The sequence below is a fragment of the Cupressus sempervirens genome, chromosome 8 (assembly GCF_028749045.1).
Source record: "Cupressus sempervirens isolate cs-2001-9-10 chromosome 8, ASM2874904v1, whole genome shotgun sequence".
NCBI lineage: Eukaryota > Viridiplantae > Streptophyta > Pinopsida > Cupressales > Cupressaceae > Cupressus > Cupressus sempervirens.
The window spans coordinates 524,273,304-524,292,940 of NC_143125.1; the positions used below are offsets into that span (position 1 = coordinate 524,273,304).

Below are 19,637 nucleotides of genomic sequence, written 5' to 3' on the forward strand. Positions count from 1 at the left end.
ATGTTATGTAATTATGCAAATATGTAATGTAATGTGTATTGTTTTATCTTAATGAGGTCCTAGATTGTAATTGTAAATTGAGAAATCCTTAAGGCCAACTTAATAAATTAATTTGGGGAGTTGGTATAAAGGAAAGTTGTTTTCCTTGTGATTAAGTATGAATGTGGTATTGAAGTAAGCAAATTGCAAGTGTGAATTACATGGGATTAATTGATCTAAGGGATTTGTGTGATGCAAGTTTGTAGATCTGATATTGAGATTAAAGAAGTATTTAGTATAGAGGAGATATAATGAATGATCAAAGTGATTATATTTGGTAGAGATTGCTAGTGGACAATTGATCATTTGGTATTGCTCTCGCAAGAATAATACTAAGGCCAATTGGACAGTGAGTTCCGTGGTCTTCCCCCTAAAGCTATTTGTGTTGAAGTTGATGAAAGATTAGCTCCACAACTCCCAAGAATCACCTACATGCAAACACTTGTTATAGAAGAGAGAAACAAAAAGCTATGGAGGCAGGAATTGCCAGATCCATAGATGAGACATTCTTGATGAGAAAAAAGATGGATTGCTATTATCAACAATGAATTAATCTCAATGAATGTTTACAATGAGAGATCATCCTTATAAAGGAGATCAAAACCCTAAAAAGGTATAGCCTAGGTTGTATAATAATAATTAATAAAAGAATTAATTATTATATGCCTAAAGTTTAGCTTAAGTAGATTAGAGTTAATAGAAAATATCTAATTACTCTAATATTCTCCTCTTAAGATAAACTTAGGGAGTAGCTACAAACCTAGAAACTACTATAGAAAGTAGAAATGGGTCCTGGCAAGAAGGCCTAACGAGGTACCTAAGCACAACCAAATCTCTGAAAAGAGGAGAAATAGAGAAAATCACATGAGAAAAACCCTACTCCAAAAAGAGATGGAAATAATGTTGAAAAGACTAGTGAAGGACTAAAGAAGCCTCCAAACTAGAAAATGTCCCAGAAAATAGGAACAAAAGATGATCAAGAAGAGCACCATTGAAGCATGAAGTAACTATTGATCTGAGGAACCTCCACTGAAATAGAACCTGACTAGGTAGAGAAGACTGTAATCTGCATCGAATCAGGAGGCACACAAAGGTAAAGAACTAAACTCAAAGATATAGATGGCATGAAACACCAAAGCCTGAAGAAATGATCAATCAAACTGAGGAAGCATGAGAAACAATAGAAGAACCCCCCTAATGCAAACAAGGGTGAGGTGATAGATAATTGAAAAGTGGGCCAAAAGAGTTACATGTCAAGGAACCATAATCAAGATGCACAAAAGAGTACATATGTGTGTATTGAGATGATCAATCTCAGAAATGTCATGCAACTAATGTCATGGAAGGGACACTCACTAGACAAAGGAAGATGACAAACAAAGGTAAAAAATAACCCCCCATGACATTTTAAATAGAGTAATGCATGTATAATAAGGTAAAAGATATCGTGAATCCCAAGAATACAATAATTTGCATGAGTGTCCTTAGATGACACTACTCGAATCATAAGGCAAAATAAGGCAAAATAACTAAAATGAAAATACAGATGCAGTATGGTACTTTATCGTAGTGCATTTGCAAGAATGCATTCAAATGATGTCTAAATAGACAAGAAGAGACATAAGATCAATAAAATAGATAGTACAAGTCATGACAAATCATCTGAAGCAATGAAAATGATCCTCAAACCTAAAACAACCAAGATATCTGCTAGAATGCAGAAATGCAAAAGACTGAATAAAATGTGCTTGGAGTAGAATTTGGAAAAACAACCAGCATCATTGGAAAGATCTTTACATTGATATAAAGAATTCCCGAATAGAAGATGAAATGCTCAAGATATGCCTCCAGATTGCAAAAGGGAACTCCTAACTTTGACAATAGAAAAAACCATAAAAAGCATCAAAATTGAAAACTAATTGTGCTACTATGACGGGCTCAAAACTAGCTTTCTAGTGATATCTTGTTTTCAAAAAATGCAGTCTGTATGCCCAAGATATGAGCAAAAATGTAAAGGTAGGTCCAAAAAAAACTCGAGGAGGTGACAGATGGCAATGTAATGCTGACATAACACTGATGTTAGCAAGTGACAAGCCCTAATTTGATGGGAAAATGATTGTCAAGGCAAAAAAAAGCCAGAAAATGACCCCTGACAATTTTTTTTATCTAGCCATTTGAAACAAGACAAAGATAAAACAGTGTCGCCGGTAAAAGAGCCAATGTCAGATTAAAAACCAGTGGCCAAGAATTGGTTGCCATGTGTCAAAAATCATGTAATGGAAAAACATCAATACAAGAAATAATCTTGTGGGATGCATGAAAAATCATCACATTCTCCACAAATAACGAAGATGGCAGCATGAAAAGGTTTGGAGAAGAAAAAAAATAACTGGTGCCAAAAATAAAGTGCTCCCACCAAACAAGTCATTGAGTTGGTGGTCCAAACAATATTCCATATCAACACCCCTCTATGTATGGGCATGAAAACATCAAGAAATCATGTAGATTCACAAGATGAAATAGGGCTCAAGACCAAAAAGTTTCAACATCACCAATTGTGGAGCCAAAAAACACGGGCCAGAAGGTAAGTGCCAATTTAAAGACATGTGAAATCCAAGGCCTAGGCGAAGTCCAAGCTCTCATTAAATGGGACTGCCATTATCAAAGGAAAAAATGATGCATTCAAAGGACAATTACCAAGCGCAACAAATGATGCCTGATTTGATTAGGAAATCTGAGGTCTTGAGTTATGCGATGGATGGGCACAATCATGGGTCTGCTAATGTGATAAAAAAACTGCCAACCTTGCAATAATATGCCCTTCAAAATTGGGCACAAACACCAACATCCCACACAAAAAGTCACCCATCAATACAACTAGAGAGCAACAAAGGGGCGAAGGTAGAAGAAACTTGTTGGTTCATAAAATTCACCCTAAAAATCCAAGCCTTGATCTACAGTGAACTCGATCACCTTCTCTTCACCGTTGCTCTTTCCATTAACAAGGGCTACAAATAGATGTGGAGGTGGTTAATGGGCCACATAACCTAGCTAAGAAATAATTGGCTCCAATAAAGAGTCACTGACCAACACTTTATCTTTATTTTCCTCCCACACATTCCACAAATGAAAAAATCAATTTGCAAAAAATGAGGAGAAATTCTCCTCCACACATCTAAATGTGGAAACTGAGAAAAAGTAGGTGCAAATGAAGACAAGTGTGTGGGCTTTCTCCAAAAAAAACACATACACTTTCTCCAATCAAAAAATGGTGTGGGCCAAGCTTTGATCAAAGGTGTGGTGGCTGAAAAACAACATGGGGCCTATTATCCAATGCCCTCTAATACATGCCACAGGTCTAAAACCAGTGGCTTTACCTTCCTTGCCAGAAAAACCATCCAAAAGAATGAAACTACCAATGATGATAGAGAAGAAGTGTAGTCTTCCTAAAACTTCATTGCTAGTCTTTGGAAAAAGAGGTGTGAGGTTCCCCAAATAGGAACCTGATCTCAAAAATTAGTGTACCACTAACTAGGAGAATGCAAAACAAAAGTGGGCATTGCATTATGACATGTATACCAACAAATCTCATGCACCCTCAAAAAGTACTTCATTCATAATTACCGCTCAAGATTGGTGGAGGGGTCTCAAAAAAGAATGTGTACAGGGTCAAAAATGCCCTTTCCCACCAAAAATGCCAATTAACACATTAACGTAGAGGTTGACCGAACCAGCTATAATGAGTGGGAGCTTGTAAAACTTCAAAAAATCTTCCACAAACTAGCAATCTCCCCCAAAAATAATTGCACAAAAAGATCATTGACTCTGCTTCAATCTGCGTGCCCAAGTCAAAATGACCTAAGTTCAAATTTTTTTTTTGTCTCTGATTTCAACAACATCCAAACTAGATGTATTTTATATGGAAATGGGGGTTTTCAAGCACTTTGGGCTCAATGATGATGTCCGTTTGGGCTCGTAATGCTTCAAAAAAAATGTCCCCCTAGATCCAATAAAACAATCCTATGAAAGCTCAGATCTGAAAACCAATACCAAAACTCTTGAGAACATAACATGAGCATGAAGATATAGAGCTCTGATACCATGTTGAAGTTGATGAAAGATCAACCCCACAGCTCCCAAGAATCATTTGCATGCAAACACTTGTTACGGAAGAGAGAAGCTATGGAGGTAGGAATTGCCAGATCCATAGATGAGACATTCTTGATGAGCAAAAAGATGGATTGCTATTATCAACAATGAATTTATCTCAATGAATGTTTACAATGAGAGATTGTCGTTATAAAGGAGATTGAAACCTTAAAAAGGTCTAACTTAGGTTGCATAATAATAGTTAATAAAATAATTAATTATTATATGCCTAAAGTTTAACTTAAGTAGACTAGAGTTAATTATTTCATATCTAATTACTCTAACAATTTGGACAGTGGGTCCTTTTGCCTTCCACCTCTCCTAATAGGGTTGGCATAACTCCTAACAAGGTTGGAATATCCTTATAGGAATTCAAAGTCTTCTAATAGGGGCTTATATGTATTGAATGTATTTCATTGACTCCTAACAGGATCCATCCTCTTGCACGAAATTTATATATCAAAGTACATCATTTTTTAGGGACCATCCCCACTGGGGTTTTCTATCTAATCAAGGGTTTCCCTATTTAACAAATGTGGTGTTATTGTGTATGGTTATCTTCTTGTGGTTATTACATTTGTTGATTACATGTTTCAAATTTGATAAAGTTAGTAGAAGTTGTTTTGATTGGATAAATGATTCAACCCCACACACCCCCACCCAATCTTGATGGACTTTACTTTCTAACAATGTTGCTATTGTCTTATCTATTTCTCTCCTAATGTTCAATTTCGCTACTAATTGATTGTGCATTCAACATCATCTATTTCTCTGTGCTTTGATTTAGAGTTGGATCTATCTATCAGCTTGGTCTCTTCATTATTTAACTTAATGTGTTCCTAGATAAATCACACATTAGTCAAAGAGGGGCAAATGTAATCACCTAAAAATGGTCCTCTAGACTATGATCCCCATTTCTATCAATTTTGCATAATTTATCATTCACTTATTTTTTATCAAATCATTACTTTATTTCTTATTTGATTATAGCCTATGGTTTTACCACTTTATCCTAAGTCTTTTATTTAATTGAAAGAACATATCCCCTTTTAATTAAATAAATTCCCTTCATTCCTAAGTGTGCACATGGAAAGGCATTTTCCTAATTTTAAATAAAAGAAAAGCATTTTTGTCTCACATGTGAGGACACACTTTTTAAGGTGGGTGGGATCTTCACACATCTTTTTCCTCTTAAACACTACCATTGATCTTGGTTAGGTGATATTCTTGTGCACGTGGATCATCTGAGACTCATTCTCCATCGTATATTTTGCCTCTTATTCCCTATCATCCATTTCTCTTTAAGAGGAGGCTCTATCCTCACTCCCCATTCATTCAAGTTCATGCTAATGTTATGTTGTAGATTTTCTTACAGTCTTGGAGTACTTGGAGTACTCACTCTGCACTCACATTTTCTTCCTTGCATTCTTAGCTTAGTTCCTTTATGCAATATCTTAGCTCACATAGTCTAATTAGGAGATCTTGTAACTCTTTGTTAACTTAGGTTTTGCATTTCATCTAGTTTAGCTTGCATTGCATTACATACTACTTGATCCTTTGATATTGGCACTCTTGCCTCTACTCCTTTTAATCTTTTGTTCTATGGTGCGCCTTGCAAGGGTTGCCTAACTAGGTTCATTTGAGAGTTACCGCATTATCATTGCACTCTTACATGTCATAGATAGAGAGCTACAAGTCGCCTCTTGAGATGCTCTTCATTGTGGGTATTCTGAAGTAAAATATTCTATAGAAGTGTGTCACATTTATACACACAAGACCAAACACATACCCATAAAGTACCATTTCCTGTGTGTGTGTGTGTGTGTGTGTGTGTGTGTGTGTGTGTGTGTGTGTGTGTGTGAGAGAGAGAGAGAGAGAGAGAGAGAGAGAGAGAGAGAGAGAGAGAGAGAGAGAGAGAGAGAGAGAGAGAGAGAGAAGGTTGGAATATATACCAACCAAAGAGTAACTAGCTGATATATTCACAAAACCTCTTCAAAATGATACCTTTGAGTATCTAAGAGAAAAGTTGGTTATTAACCCTATCAAGTTTGAAATAAATAAACAAGGGTGGGCATAAATTTTTGTTCTACAAATGACTAATCATAGTGTGGATTGATGAAGACTTCTCCACAAGGGGAGCAATCATAGAGAAATGATGTACACCTTTGGCATTGTTATCAAAGGGGAAGAAGACCACATAAGATATCAAGAGAGAAAAAGAACAAGAGAACAAGGGAGAAAAGAGAAATCTTGACAGAGAAGAAGCAAGCTAAGATGAGAGTTAGGAAGTAGAAAAGATGAACAAGGCAAAGGGAAGAGAGGAAAACAAACAAGCGCTACACACCATAGAAAGTGAAGAAAAGGGGAGAAGTCAACTAGGACCAAGTGAACCCACACAAACAACCCAAAGTGTTCAAAGGATGTGGAAGCATCATCTTAGGGGGATGTGATCAAGTGTTGCCATTAATTCCAAAGGGGAAGATTGTTGGCATAACTGTCAAAAGTTTAAAGGACTAACTAGTGGAGATACCCATATAATCTGTTATGGCTAAGTTGTCATTGATGTCAAGGTAAAGATAGATCATTGACCGATATGAATCCAAGACCGATGAGGAGCTATGAGCACCTATGTGTGGTTCTATTTCACAAGTATGACCATAGGAATGAGGACTAGCCAAGAAGAGACAATGAAAAGGGAGAAACCACACTTACACTAAGTCATGTTAAGTATGAAGAATGGTGTTAAGAATACATGCAAGGTGGTATAACAGGTAGTCATGAAGAAAGGTTAAGTCGTAATGGTAAGGGGAGGCCAATGGAAAGATACTCATGATTAACATGTCACAAAGTAGGTAGAATGCACTCGGCATTGTATTTAATGGTGATAGCGTTGTCACATTGAGGAAAGATAAAATAATCTAAATATGAATTCTTTGTAGCAGAGCAAGCCATTGAAGTCATAGAGCATTCATGATGTGTGTGCATACATGGTACATATGACATAATGACTCATGATAGTAACAGGAGAACGAGCTAGGTATAGGCTTGATAATTCAAATTTTGGATTTGCAAATTTGGGTTTTGAGCAAAGAATGTATAGACCATATAAGAGAATTTTGTTTCAAGGAAAAAGGATAGAATTCGAATTGAATAGCAAAAGTGTTGCAAAGATGAGCTAAGTGTAATCTCAAGAAGAGAAGTCTGACATGGAGAAGTTAAGAATATAGTGTGAAAGATAGTGTGTCGAGGAGAAGCTAGTGTGCCTGATCAACACAAGTGACAAAACATGCAATAGTTAGTAGAGTCAAGCATGTAAATGACCGTGTTTGAGTTACAAAGATCAGGGAGAGAACAAAAATGTTGCAGACAGGTCTTAGGAGCATAAAAGTGATCTATATCCAAGCTAAGTAAAGTAGTTATTATGATTAGATCATTCCTTCAGTTGTTTTCTAATCACTGCAACAATAAATCCCATTGAGGGTGGACTCTAACAAGTTTATTGTATCAAATCCGCTAATAGGGTGACATTATTTTATGTTTTGAAGTCCTTTAACCAGGCTACTTTAATCAGGAAAGATTCACAGGTCTAATCTAAATCCCTTACTCGGGTGGAACTTAACAATGTCCTTGTAATCTTCTAACAAAGATAAGTTCTTGACCACGCACTTTTAGAATAGTACAAACTTTGTGAGGGTTATCTCACACACCGTGGTTTTTACCCTAGTTGGGTTTTCGTGAGATAAATACTTGTGTTACGTGATGCTATATTTGTCTATATTGTTTTTTTCCCTTAAAAATGTCTGGTTAAATTATAGCTAGCATTAAGAAATAGACTGATGTGAAGAAGGAGATGTGATAAAAGTTGAAGTTATATAGGATACATTGATTCACCCCCCCTTAATGTAGTCACCTATTTGTAGACCAACACGATGGTCTGAGTACTTCCTAGGGAGCAAATCAAGGGAATGTTAGGCAACAAAGTGGAAATGCAACAAATGTTGGTGCTAGTGGAAATACTAGAGTCACATTTCAAAGAAGTCACATTCACCTTGAAAGGAATAAGCAAATTATTTTTTATGGAATTATCAGTCACCCAAATATGGTTCCAAATGAGTTAAGAGACAAGACTAGCAAGTTTGCAAGAAATAATGATGTCACAGGAGAAGAGCAATTCAAAGCATTTACTCATATGGTAAATGATTATGACATGTAGCATGAAGACATATTTATGAAGTTATTTGTGTAATCCCTTGTTGAGGATGTAACATATTGGTTTAGGGATTGCCTAATGACAACATTGGATCTTAGGAAGACTTTGATTAGTGTTTTAAAGAAAAATATGGTGACAAGACCAACACTAATTTTATGTTGGATGAATTCAACAACATCAAGGAATCACCAAATGAGGTTGTTGTAGTTTTCAATAAAATATTTCAAAAGGGAATCAAGAAATTGTTTTAGGTCATGAGATTGGATGAAAATGTGTGTTTGACAACATATTTCAACGATTTTGATGGAAAGATGGCATATCTGTTGAGAGACAAGGAGCCTCATACCTTAACAAATTCTTTTAGGGTTGTTATAAACATAAAGAGCAATTAAAGAGGCTCTAGAAAACTGGGAAGAAGAGATGATCACAAGTTATTTAGCAATAAGGGAAGTAAGAAGGAGTCTACCAAGAACATGGGGATAAAACGCTAGGAAGATGATAATCTTCACAAGGTATTAAATGCTTTGAAAGACTTAGTAGGAGATAATACAAGAAATAAAATAGATGTTGGACTTGATAAGCCTCAGTTCAACAATAATTTTAATACGCAACCAAGGCTACATACATATCCCTAGAATACCCAATGGAAAGATGGGAAGCCAATTCATACTCGTACAAAAAATACAAAAGAGAAGGGTACCCTAGACCCACACCATCAATGTAAGTGAGGATTCACCCTAGTGTATGGCATAGCAATCATCTCATACACTAGAGTATTGTATAGTGGCACAATCTATCTCTACAATACAAAATGAATAAGTTGAAGTTCCAAAACCTTAGGGTGGAAATGATGACATCTATTGTAATATGATTGGGCCATGTTTTGAAGAAATCATTGATGTTTCTAATTATGAACCGCAAGAGATGGATGTGAATTTGTAAAGGTAGAAAAGTGACTCATATCATCAACAAGTTTTTTTAAATGATGATGATGACGACATTGATGGGTAAGGTTGCAATGTTGATCAATTTAAATCCTCTTGAGTTGAGAAGGCCATTTGAGGAGGAAATAGCTAAGATAATCACTAACATGGTAGCTTAGGTCAAAACTAATTACAACCTAAGAAACAAAATCATAGGAGAAGAAAATGGCAATCTTGCTGAACTTTTCATTTGAGAACAAAAAATATAGGTCCTATTGCAAATGGAGCAAAGGATAATGTTATACTAAAGAACAAGGACCTAGCAGAAAAAAGGTGGGAACCAAAGAAATAAGAGGTTCTAAAGCCCGAGGTTGCGCTCCTTGATGTAAAAGATAAAAGAAATGAAAAGCCTACTATTCTTGTTCTAAAAGATACAAAGAAAAAGGTTGTTGGCACCAAGACTTTGAGAAAGTTGACAAGGAGACATTAGGAATGAATATCAAACATCCCTACCTTCTATAAGTAATGGTTTGGACCTTTGATGGTTACAAGATGGTTGTGCATCTATTTTGAATAGTGGTTGTAGAGCATGGTGGCTATGTAATTGTTGTGTCACTTTTTAGTACAATTGCGAGGGTAAGGGTGATTTCATTTGAAAAGATCCCTGTGATGTTTTGGCTAGTGTCACTATGCTTGACTTGGGTCTAGTGTAGACCTATGAACACTAAGTGGGGGGCTTTGGCTTTCCTTTTCCTATATGGATGTGGGCTTGTCAACCCTCATGAAGAAGGTTTCTACTTGTTTGGAAAACCATTTATTTTGCAAGTCATTTGATTTGTTCTTTGATAAAAGACTTGGATTAGGAATTCCTACCTTCTCCTGGACCTCAGGTATTGTGTTTCTTGGTGGAGCTTCCTCATGTGGGAATCTTGATGTGTTGGAGGCTAGGTGCTTGCTTTGTATGAGTTCACTACCTTGTAACTAGGCAACTCTCTACCATGAAGTTGAAGTTGAAACCTACTCTACTTTTCATGGTGAAGTTCATTTTCCCCCTTTGTCAATATCAAAAACATTATCTATTAGAAACCAAAACTATAACATAAATAAAAATTAAATAAGAGAAAATCATATTATAAAAAATATAAGGTATATAATGAAATTCATCCCTAACTTGAGTAAGATTAAAAAGAGTTCCCAAGAATATTAAGGAAAAATATTGATTGGTTGCTTGTTTCTTTGATCTTTGCATACAACTATTTACTTTTTCCCTTCAACGAATATATTAATGTAATTCATATGATTGATAATTTGTCAACAAAAACAATGACATTCATTTTCAATGCAACAAAATAAATAACATGATTAATTTTGAATTTATACATGATAATAATCATTTATCATGTGACAAGATCAATTATCATGATATAAATTAAGTTTAAATTTATTTTATCTTCTTATATATATTTCTAAAATGTATTCAACATCACTTGATTTCATTTATTAATACTTGTTGGTAGGTTAAGTACTATTATGATACATTTTGGATTTTATACTTTAACCAGTGATTAATTTTTTTGGTTTCTACGTGTTCGAATTAATCATTCTTTAATTTTTTTTATAGCAAACTATTACATTGCATATTATAGATGTAAGATTTTTAACTTTATAATTTTTAGAAAATACTTTTCTACAATTTGATTGGGTGAAGTCATATACATCTTATATTGGCCCAATAGATTTTAAAACTAATACTTTTTAAGACTTATTTTTTATTAGCTAATGTGATTCATATTTGTTTAATAGTTTTTGAATATAAGCACGTTCATTTAGATTTTAATATTGTATTTTCTTATTATTATTTATATTATATAATTGTTTAAGAAATATTATTTTATATTATTATTATTAAAATATTACTATTTTTATATTATAATTTATTTATAATATATCAATTATTATATTTATTAATAATTTTTTAACATACTATAATAAATTTATTAAATTAAAATCAAATTTATATAAAAACTAAAGACAAGTATTAAGTCACTATGTGACACTCGTTAACAAGAGAGGCAATGCGTCATAGTTCCTACCTAACGCATAATGTTTGTAGAGGTGTAGATGAGTGAGAATAAGGTTAAATAGTTCTAAATTAACATTGTGAATGCATTAATTTTTGCCTAGGAATGCACTTGTGATCTGATAGGATGACTCATATTTTGTTGTTAAGTTTTCGTGTTATATTATTATATCTTTGAGCATTTAAGCCCAAGAATAAGAGGGCAAAGTCCCTAATATGGCACTAAGTGCTTAATATCATACTATGATCAATACATATGCTTTAGACAAATTTGCACCTTCTACATTGACAACTTAAAATATGTGCAATGAGGAAAGATATCCATACCAATATTTGAATTATAGAACTTGAAGAAGTGATGGAGCTTTTGGAGTATCACATTATATGTTTAAGCATGTTATGCATGCTACTAGAGAACCATAAGTAGTTGGAAAAACTACCCAACTATATATTATTCTCATTTTGATTATCAAATGAAAGACACACAATTTTTAATCATTAGATAGAGATAAATAGCAGTATAGAATAATAAGAACATAAACATATATACAGAGAAAAAAATGATAGATAATATAGAGGAGGAAGAGGAAGAGAGATAAAACAACAAGATAGAGTGATACCAACATAAGTTGTGTGTGTGTGTGAGAGAGAGAGAGAGAGAAAGAGAGAGAGAGAGAGTATTATCTTTCTTAGTAAAACAAATAGTCAAAATAAAATCATGGTTATAATAAAAAATTAAAATATATTATATTTTAATTAATGAAACTAAGAATTTAATTTTTATATTAAAACTCACATATAAAACAACAAGATAGAGTGATACCAACATAAGTTGTGTGTGTGTGTGTGTGTGTGAGAGAGAGAGAGAGAGAGAGAGAGAGAGAGAGTTATTTTTCTTAGTAAAACAAATAGTAAAAATAAAATAATGGTTATAATAAAAAATTAAAATATATTATATTTTAATTAATGAAACTAAGAATTTAATTTTTATATTAAAACTCACATTTGTGTAAGAAAAAATGAAATGTATTGAAATATAAAAATATTTTATAAGTAAAACTAATTGTTTAATTTTACACAGTTAGAGAAGATTTACTATTTAATGTTTTGTATTTCCAATTTTTTTTATAAAATTAAGTAATTTTTAATTATGAAATAATATCCATATAATTTAATATGTACATTTGTAAATAATAAATAAATGTAATACATATAAATTTGATGTTGATGAATAAATATGATGTAATAAATAATAAATTAAATATAACTATTTAATTTTAATACATAGTTTATAAAAACTTAATAATAATTTATATATCTTTTAGAATTGAATTATTTCTTTTTTGTGGTTATTTCCTTTAGTATTTTTTTTGATGTAAAATATAATTATTAATTTAATATTAAAATATATATTTAAGTTTTAAATATATTTAAACGAAATGATAAATTGTTTAAATAAAAAGTTAATAATAATAAATGATATAATTTACAAATTGTAACACTTATCAATTATATATTACAAACACTATTATAAAATATAATTAAAAAATAATATTATTTAATTTATTTTTACAAAAGTAAAATAATAGTAATAATTTAACTACTTTTATTAAAAAATCAAAGTTTAAAAAATAAATAAATTCAAATACAAAGATATTACATATTGAAATTATATTGCTATTGAAAATTGATATTGATTAGACATGTTGTGTGAGGTGGAAGATAACTTGTCACAAATGTGGAAAAGATAAAGTTGTAATTAATGCATTTATTAATGTATGATGACGCTGTTAGAAAAACTAGTATGGACTAATAAAATGAATGAAAAATGTGATTTATAAAATAATGAAAAATTAGAAAAAGATATAAATATTTGAATTTTCATATAATTTTTAATTTTTTTAAATTTGATTGGTTAGTGTTAATGTCATATTAGTGCCCATGGCAACTAATATTCCTAATATTCGTGATTCTATGATACATTTCATTTCGGAAGAACAACACAAACAAATATGCACTATATTTCACCAATTAAAAGTCTACTTGTAAATCATTTATGAACCAACAACTACTCACTTTTTTAAAGGAAAAAGTTCAAAATTAAAATCAAATCAATTATCCAACTTTATTAACCATATATTACAGGATATTAAAGAGTGTACTCAATAGTTGTGCACCTTAACTTCGTGCTTATCAAAATTTTTGTGGAAATTTTAAATCACTCTCTTTTTTGATAATAGCTTACTTGACAAGTCCCTGCTTATAACTACGATTTCAGAGTCACATCATCAAATATGATGTCACATCAGCATGCTTTTTGTCAAAGTGTCCAAAACAGCGCAAAAAAAAATGAGACCAATCATAGTGCATTGGAGACCCCATCCTTGTGCAGCTGACATGGCCTCACACTATTGATTATTTTTTGGGAAAAGAGACACTTTTCATTCACTTATGAGTAATCATCCTTAACAAAAACAACTATGGGTCCCCTCCCCTATGCGCTTAAACATGATTTGAAGACCATCCAACTGGAACGGATCTTATCCCCGCTGAAAGGTTAAATATTCAGATACGAAAAATAATAGTGGTTAGGGTTGCTCGACAATCTCACACGCAGGCAGACATTTCAATGGAGATTCAAGCATTAACCCATCTCTGTAGTTCTCCATCGTTGCTCTCCCTTCACAGACAAAGACAATTTTCCTCGCATAGGGCATCTTCGTTGCCTCAGAGAAGCCTCTGGCGTGGGCAGGGCAATGCTCACCTTAAGCACGGCGTGAGTGTACAATGTGCCCTAACGAAGAACATGAAGGAAGAAATTGTTGGCGATGTGAAAAAGCAGCTGGAGAATTGCCATCTTATAGCAAGCATACAATACAAGGGTCTAACAGTGAAACAATTTACTGACTTGAGGAAGTCCCTTCCAGAGTCCACTAAACTGTTTGTGATCAAGAACAGGCTTGTGATTAAAGCTATTGAGGGCACCCAGTTTGAGGCCTTGAAGCCATGTATGAAAGGGCAGAATGCATATATGTTTGTTCACTCTGAAGAAATACCAGTGGCACTGAAGCCTTACAGGGACTTTCAGAAGCTGGAGAAACTTGAGGCGAATGATTTCGTTGGGGCTGTTTTTGAAGGGAAATTCTATGCACCCGAGGAGTTTAAGGCACTCGAGACCATGCCCACAAGGGCTGAAATATATAGCCAGCTGTTGGGCTCCCTTCAGACTCCTGCAATAAATATTTTGAGCACCCTTCAGGCTCCAGCCAGGGACCTGGTGCTTACATTGAAAGCTTATGTCCAAAAACTTGAGGAAGAGGCCGGAAGTGCACCAACTTCGTAGACGTTAATGTATACGGATGGAGTTGTGAATTTTATATTTGTTGATGGAATCAATTCAATGTTTTATCCTTGTGGATTAGCATGATCAATGTTGTATTTTCTATCTTTATTCTTTGCATTATCTATCAGTGCATTTCTACATTTTCTTAATACAATCTAGTTAGTCATCTGACTACTTTCTACAGACTCTATTATTTTTTTCCTTCTAATTGGAGCTCATGAAATATGAAGCAAGAAGCGCACACAAACTTATCTCGAGGGTCAGCTGCCACAACCTGGGGCTTGCACTCAGCTTCATCGTATTTTATACTCCTCTCGTTTTGTGGGACATTGCGCAGCGGAAATGAGAGTTATGGTAGGTCTCTTTAATTTTTGTCATTTTCATCTGTGAAGTAGTGTCTCATTCTCAGTACAAGCTATTTTGATGTGAATCTTTTTTTTCAAATTGGTACTGTAGGAGTCTCTATGTTGTCTCTTCAACCTTGTTTTACCAGTTATCTTTTTACTCAATATTTAGGTCATTGATTACTTGCAGTAATTTTAAATATTTTGTCTAATCTTGGATTTTTGTAGCATCTAAAAGAGAGTCTTCTGTTTTCCATCCCCTCGCTTTGGTTTTGTTCGAGAGACCATTTTGGTTTTAAGCCTAACTACTACTAACATATGATGTTGTGGGCGTAATGTGCATCCTACAAATTTGAACTCTTACAAAAATATTGTAATTTTCAGCACAACCCAAATTCATAAATTGAAAAAATTAGTACTGCCCGCATCATATCTTGTGTTTCCTTGAAATGTTTTAAGAAGTTAGCCAAGAGCTGCTTCTGAATCTGATGACAGAAATGCAGCACCTATTTACTTTTCTTGACGGGTAGATCAAATTTGGTGTGTTTTCTTGACTCTCATTGTTACAAATTACATTGTGGTGATTCTTTTATAATTTTAACATACCGGAGCTGAAATTTGAAATGTATGGAATCAGCAAGGAAATATTTTTCATAAGAATGATCAGTGACAGTAACCCCCCCCGCATTTAGAATGGTACATGTATATAACATTACCATCTCATCCGACATTTTTTGTTGTGACATTTATCTCTGAGGGCAGATTAAACTTGTGGTCTTGCTCTTTTTTGATAGGTAATGGGTCAAAGAATAGATTAGTTATTCTTATTTGTTGAAATTAATTATAATTATATGTGAAGCTCGAGTAGACTCAAACCTAAGACCTCCTAGATGAGAAACTCACAAATTTGTGCTGTAGGCTTTTGCCTAACTTGTGGTCTTGCTTGCCTGTGATCTATTGTTGAATTTTCTTCATTTTCTCTTTGATTAAGTTAAAATGCATTTGTGCTATTGGTGTGAAGATGCAATCAGTCAACTTTTTAGGCACTATTTATTTGCTTTGAGTGGTGAACTTTTCATTAGGTTTCAATGAATAGGACATAACGTAAATAAAAAACCAAATATCTTCTAGGAGGGAAAGTTGGTAGATTTTGTAGATCTAGGAATAAAGTGGCCCTATATTTGTAGATTTTTTTCAATTCTTCACTCCCCCATTTGATTAGCATGTTACTACTAGCAGTGATTTTTGCCTCTCACAATTCTCTGCAATAGGATTTGGGACTCCATTATCCCAACAGTATCATCTTATTCTTTTTTTGCATAATTTTTATGTATTAGACTAATGTTTGTTTCTTACATAGAGAAGAGGAAGGGAAGGATACATGTATGCTATATTCCAAATGAGCACCACAACCAAAAACTCGTGCAATATGAGATTTAGAAATAAGTGGTAAGTGTGAGAATATCCTTGTGGGCAGGGGAAGATATTTGTCAACTTAGTGGGACTCTATAGTAGCTTCATCTAATTCAATATTTTTATTTTTTCATAATATTTTACCCTTTTCCAATGATGGTTTCTAATTACATATTCAGAGACTCTGCAAACCAAAATTGCTTTGCTGGAAGCCCCAAAACCAGGATCACGTTATTGTCTTCGACTAAACAATGAATCTCTTACTTGCCTATAGTTATATTGCTTGTGCGCCTTTTATCTACACAAGTGACACTTCCAAACCATTGCAAAATTTATATAATGCTTTTCTTGGGCATACTCTTATAGAGAAAGGTGGTTCATATTATCATAATGAAAGGGCCAAGTACCTCACATCTAGTCCATAGATCAAAACATGTAAGACTCATAGGCAATGACAGTATGGACTACCAATTATAATATTATCTTTGATATGCACAGATATAAAGGGGGAACAACAGTGCTCAATCATGAATTTGAAAAACTCATCTGGTTTCCTCACAGGCTACCAAAATATATATGTATGCACAAAAGAAAATATGGAATATTTTTTAGTCTTATAAACATATGTTTAAACTTATAGAAAACACTAGAAATCAGATCACAAAGGTAGGTAGTTCAAATAAAAATATTGCCGATTTCATTCAAAAAAATTTAAAACTTTAAAAGTAGATATTGTTGAAGATTGTAGTTGCGATAGAGATCTTTATCTCTGATTTTATGAAATAGAAGTATGTTTGTTATGACCGTTATGGTCATCTTCTGCTGAAAGAGACATTCGTGATAATATTTAAGATAATATCATATAATAAGACATGTGTCATACTATGAAATAGAAATATGTTTGTTATGACCGTTATGGTCATCTTCAGCTGAAAGAGACACTTGTGATAATATTTAAGATAATATCATATAAAAAGACATGTGTCATATGTCATGCAAAGAGGCATGTGTATGGAAATATGAAGTGTTGTATATTTGGCAATTTGAAGGGTCTTGCAATTGGGATTTTGTTGGTTAGCAGTTTGTTCTCCTATTGGATTTTATAATCTTGGCTCTTTGATACCCAATGCTTGGAGACAAAAGGATGTTTACCAACAAATGGGTTAGTGTATGGATTTTATCATTGCCCTCTGAATTGACTAGGTACAACTCCCTATGGTTTGTAATGATATGCAACGAATAGAAATATGTTTGTTATGACCGTTATGGTCATCTTCAGCTGAAAGAGACACTTGTGATAATATTTAAGATAATATCATATAAAAAGACATGTGTCATACGCTATGCAAAGAGGCATGCGTATGGAAATATGAAGTGTTGTATATTTGGCAATTTGAAGGGTCTTACAGTTGGGATTTTGTTGGTTAGCAGTTTGTTCTTCTATTAGATTTTATAATCTCGGCTCTTTGATACCCAATGCTTGGAGAGACAAAAGGATGTTTACCAACAAGTGGGTTAGTGTATGTATTTTATCATTGCCCTCTGAATTGACTAGGTACAACTCCCTATGGTTTGTAATGATATGCAACGAATATGTTTTTATGAGATCAGAAGTTTTGACATTACAAACTCTTAACCTGAGAGTAGTAAAGCATAACCAAATTGTTTGTAGGCACAAACAATTCAGGCAAAATAGATTTGGACAACCTATCACACCCAATGGAATGACTGTAATAGACTATCTTGAGATTCCTGACTCTTACTTCTATTCTAATTGCAGCGTTAACCATTTAAATGCAAAGAGGAATGGGAGAAGAGATGCTTATAAGGGCAAATGGAATTGCTTTGACTACCAGACTTGAATGAAATGGAATTCAACAAGTTACTAATAGATTCATACACACCTGTTCTTCAATTGCCAATGAAACTATTTAACATCATATGAAATGAACAAGAGAGGAAGCAAAATCGCATATGAAGAAAGTAAATGGAATTACTCCTACTGCAGATATCAAAATGAAATAGAATCCACCTAATTATCACAGGATCACATATAATTGCCCTTCAACTCTTCATGCAAAACTAATCTAAGAACGGGCAACAAAACATGACAAGCAAATAGGGTAAATGGAATTACAGACCAATTCACCATCAAGTTTGCTGACCCTTGCATTATCAAATGAGGTTACCTTTATAGTTTGATGTTATCCTTTCTTAATTCTGGCAAAGCAATAGTCATATAATATAAAAGAAAATGAGAATAAAATATGAAATTATCCAATCTGCATCATGATATCTCTTCTACTGACGATCTTGAGTCCATGGTATTGCTGAAAAACACCTGATGATTGTTTACCTTCATGTAATTCCGTGAAATCCTGCAGAGATATTTATTCTTTCATATTCTGCTATTTGGCGCCAAACTCCTGTATTCGTATTCTAATTGTCATTGCATTTACAAATTCTAATCGTCGATCTTAAATTAACAATCGCGATTAAAATGTTATGATCTCCCTCTATAACTTTCTCCTTGGGTCCCTCCGAGTACACTTGTCTCTCCATCGTGATGTTGCTACGATTATTTTTCTTGTAACTTTTTATGGTGACATAGCGATGAGCATTGATCTTCCTTTAATCCGACGACGGTAATAAAACGATGTTAAGTCTCTTTGTTTTGCGGCGCGGGTCCCTCTTTCCAACTAGGCACATCATGGCAAACAGATGGCAAAATTTTATTGCTTGCAGAGTCTTACATCGGACTGCTTTGCTTTATCTTCTGTGCATCCACCGAGGACACATGCCTTCATGTCGCTTTGTCACATAGATTATGGAACAAACACCTTTATATGACAACATTACGACCTTTGTAGATCTTCTTTGATCTGACGGTTCAAGACATTCAACTTTTGTTTAATATTCAAATGGGACTTGATTTGACAGGTAAGCATTTGGACTTTTCAACTGGCCAATAGCACATGTTCTTTCGTTCAATTTGACTTTTCAACTTTGCGCAGATTAAATATTAACCATTGATTTCATTTCAACTCAGGTCTTCACCACCTTTGACCGTGTTCATCACCATTTCTGCATTTTGAGCGTTCGCTCTATATTGAATCCAACTAATTTTGTTTGTAGC

General features: G+C 33.7%; 1 protein-coding gene across 1 annotated transcript; it reads left to right on the plus strand.

The window, feature by feature from the left end:
• Positions 1–13,861: 13,861 nt before the first annotated feature.
• Positions 13,862–14,927, plus strand: LOC149543502 (large ribosomal subunit protein uL10c-like). The gene has a single exon (XM_089798306.1). It carries the CDS (start codon positions 14,031–14,033, stop codon positions 14,742–14,744), a length of 714 nt encoding a protein of 237 aa, XP_089654432.1. The 5' UTR covers positions 13,862–14,030; the 3' UTR covers positions 14,745–14,927.
• The last annotated feature ends 4,710 nt before the right edge of the window (positions 14,928–19,637 follow it).

Bases quoted from the DNA above. Each gene is read 5' to 3' on its own strand.
- LOC149543502 (XM_089798306.1), top strand. From the start codon at position 14,031: ATGGAGATTCAAGCATTAACCCATCTCTGTAGTTCTCCATCGTTGCTC.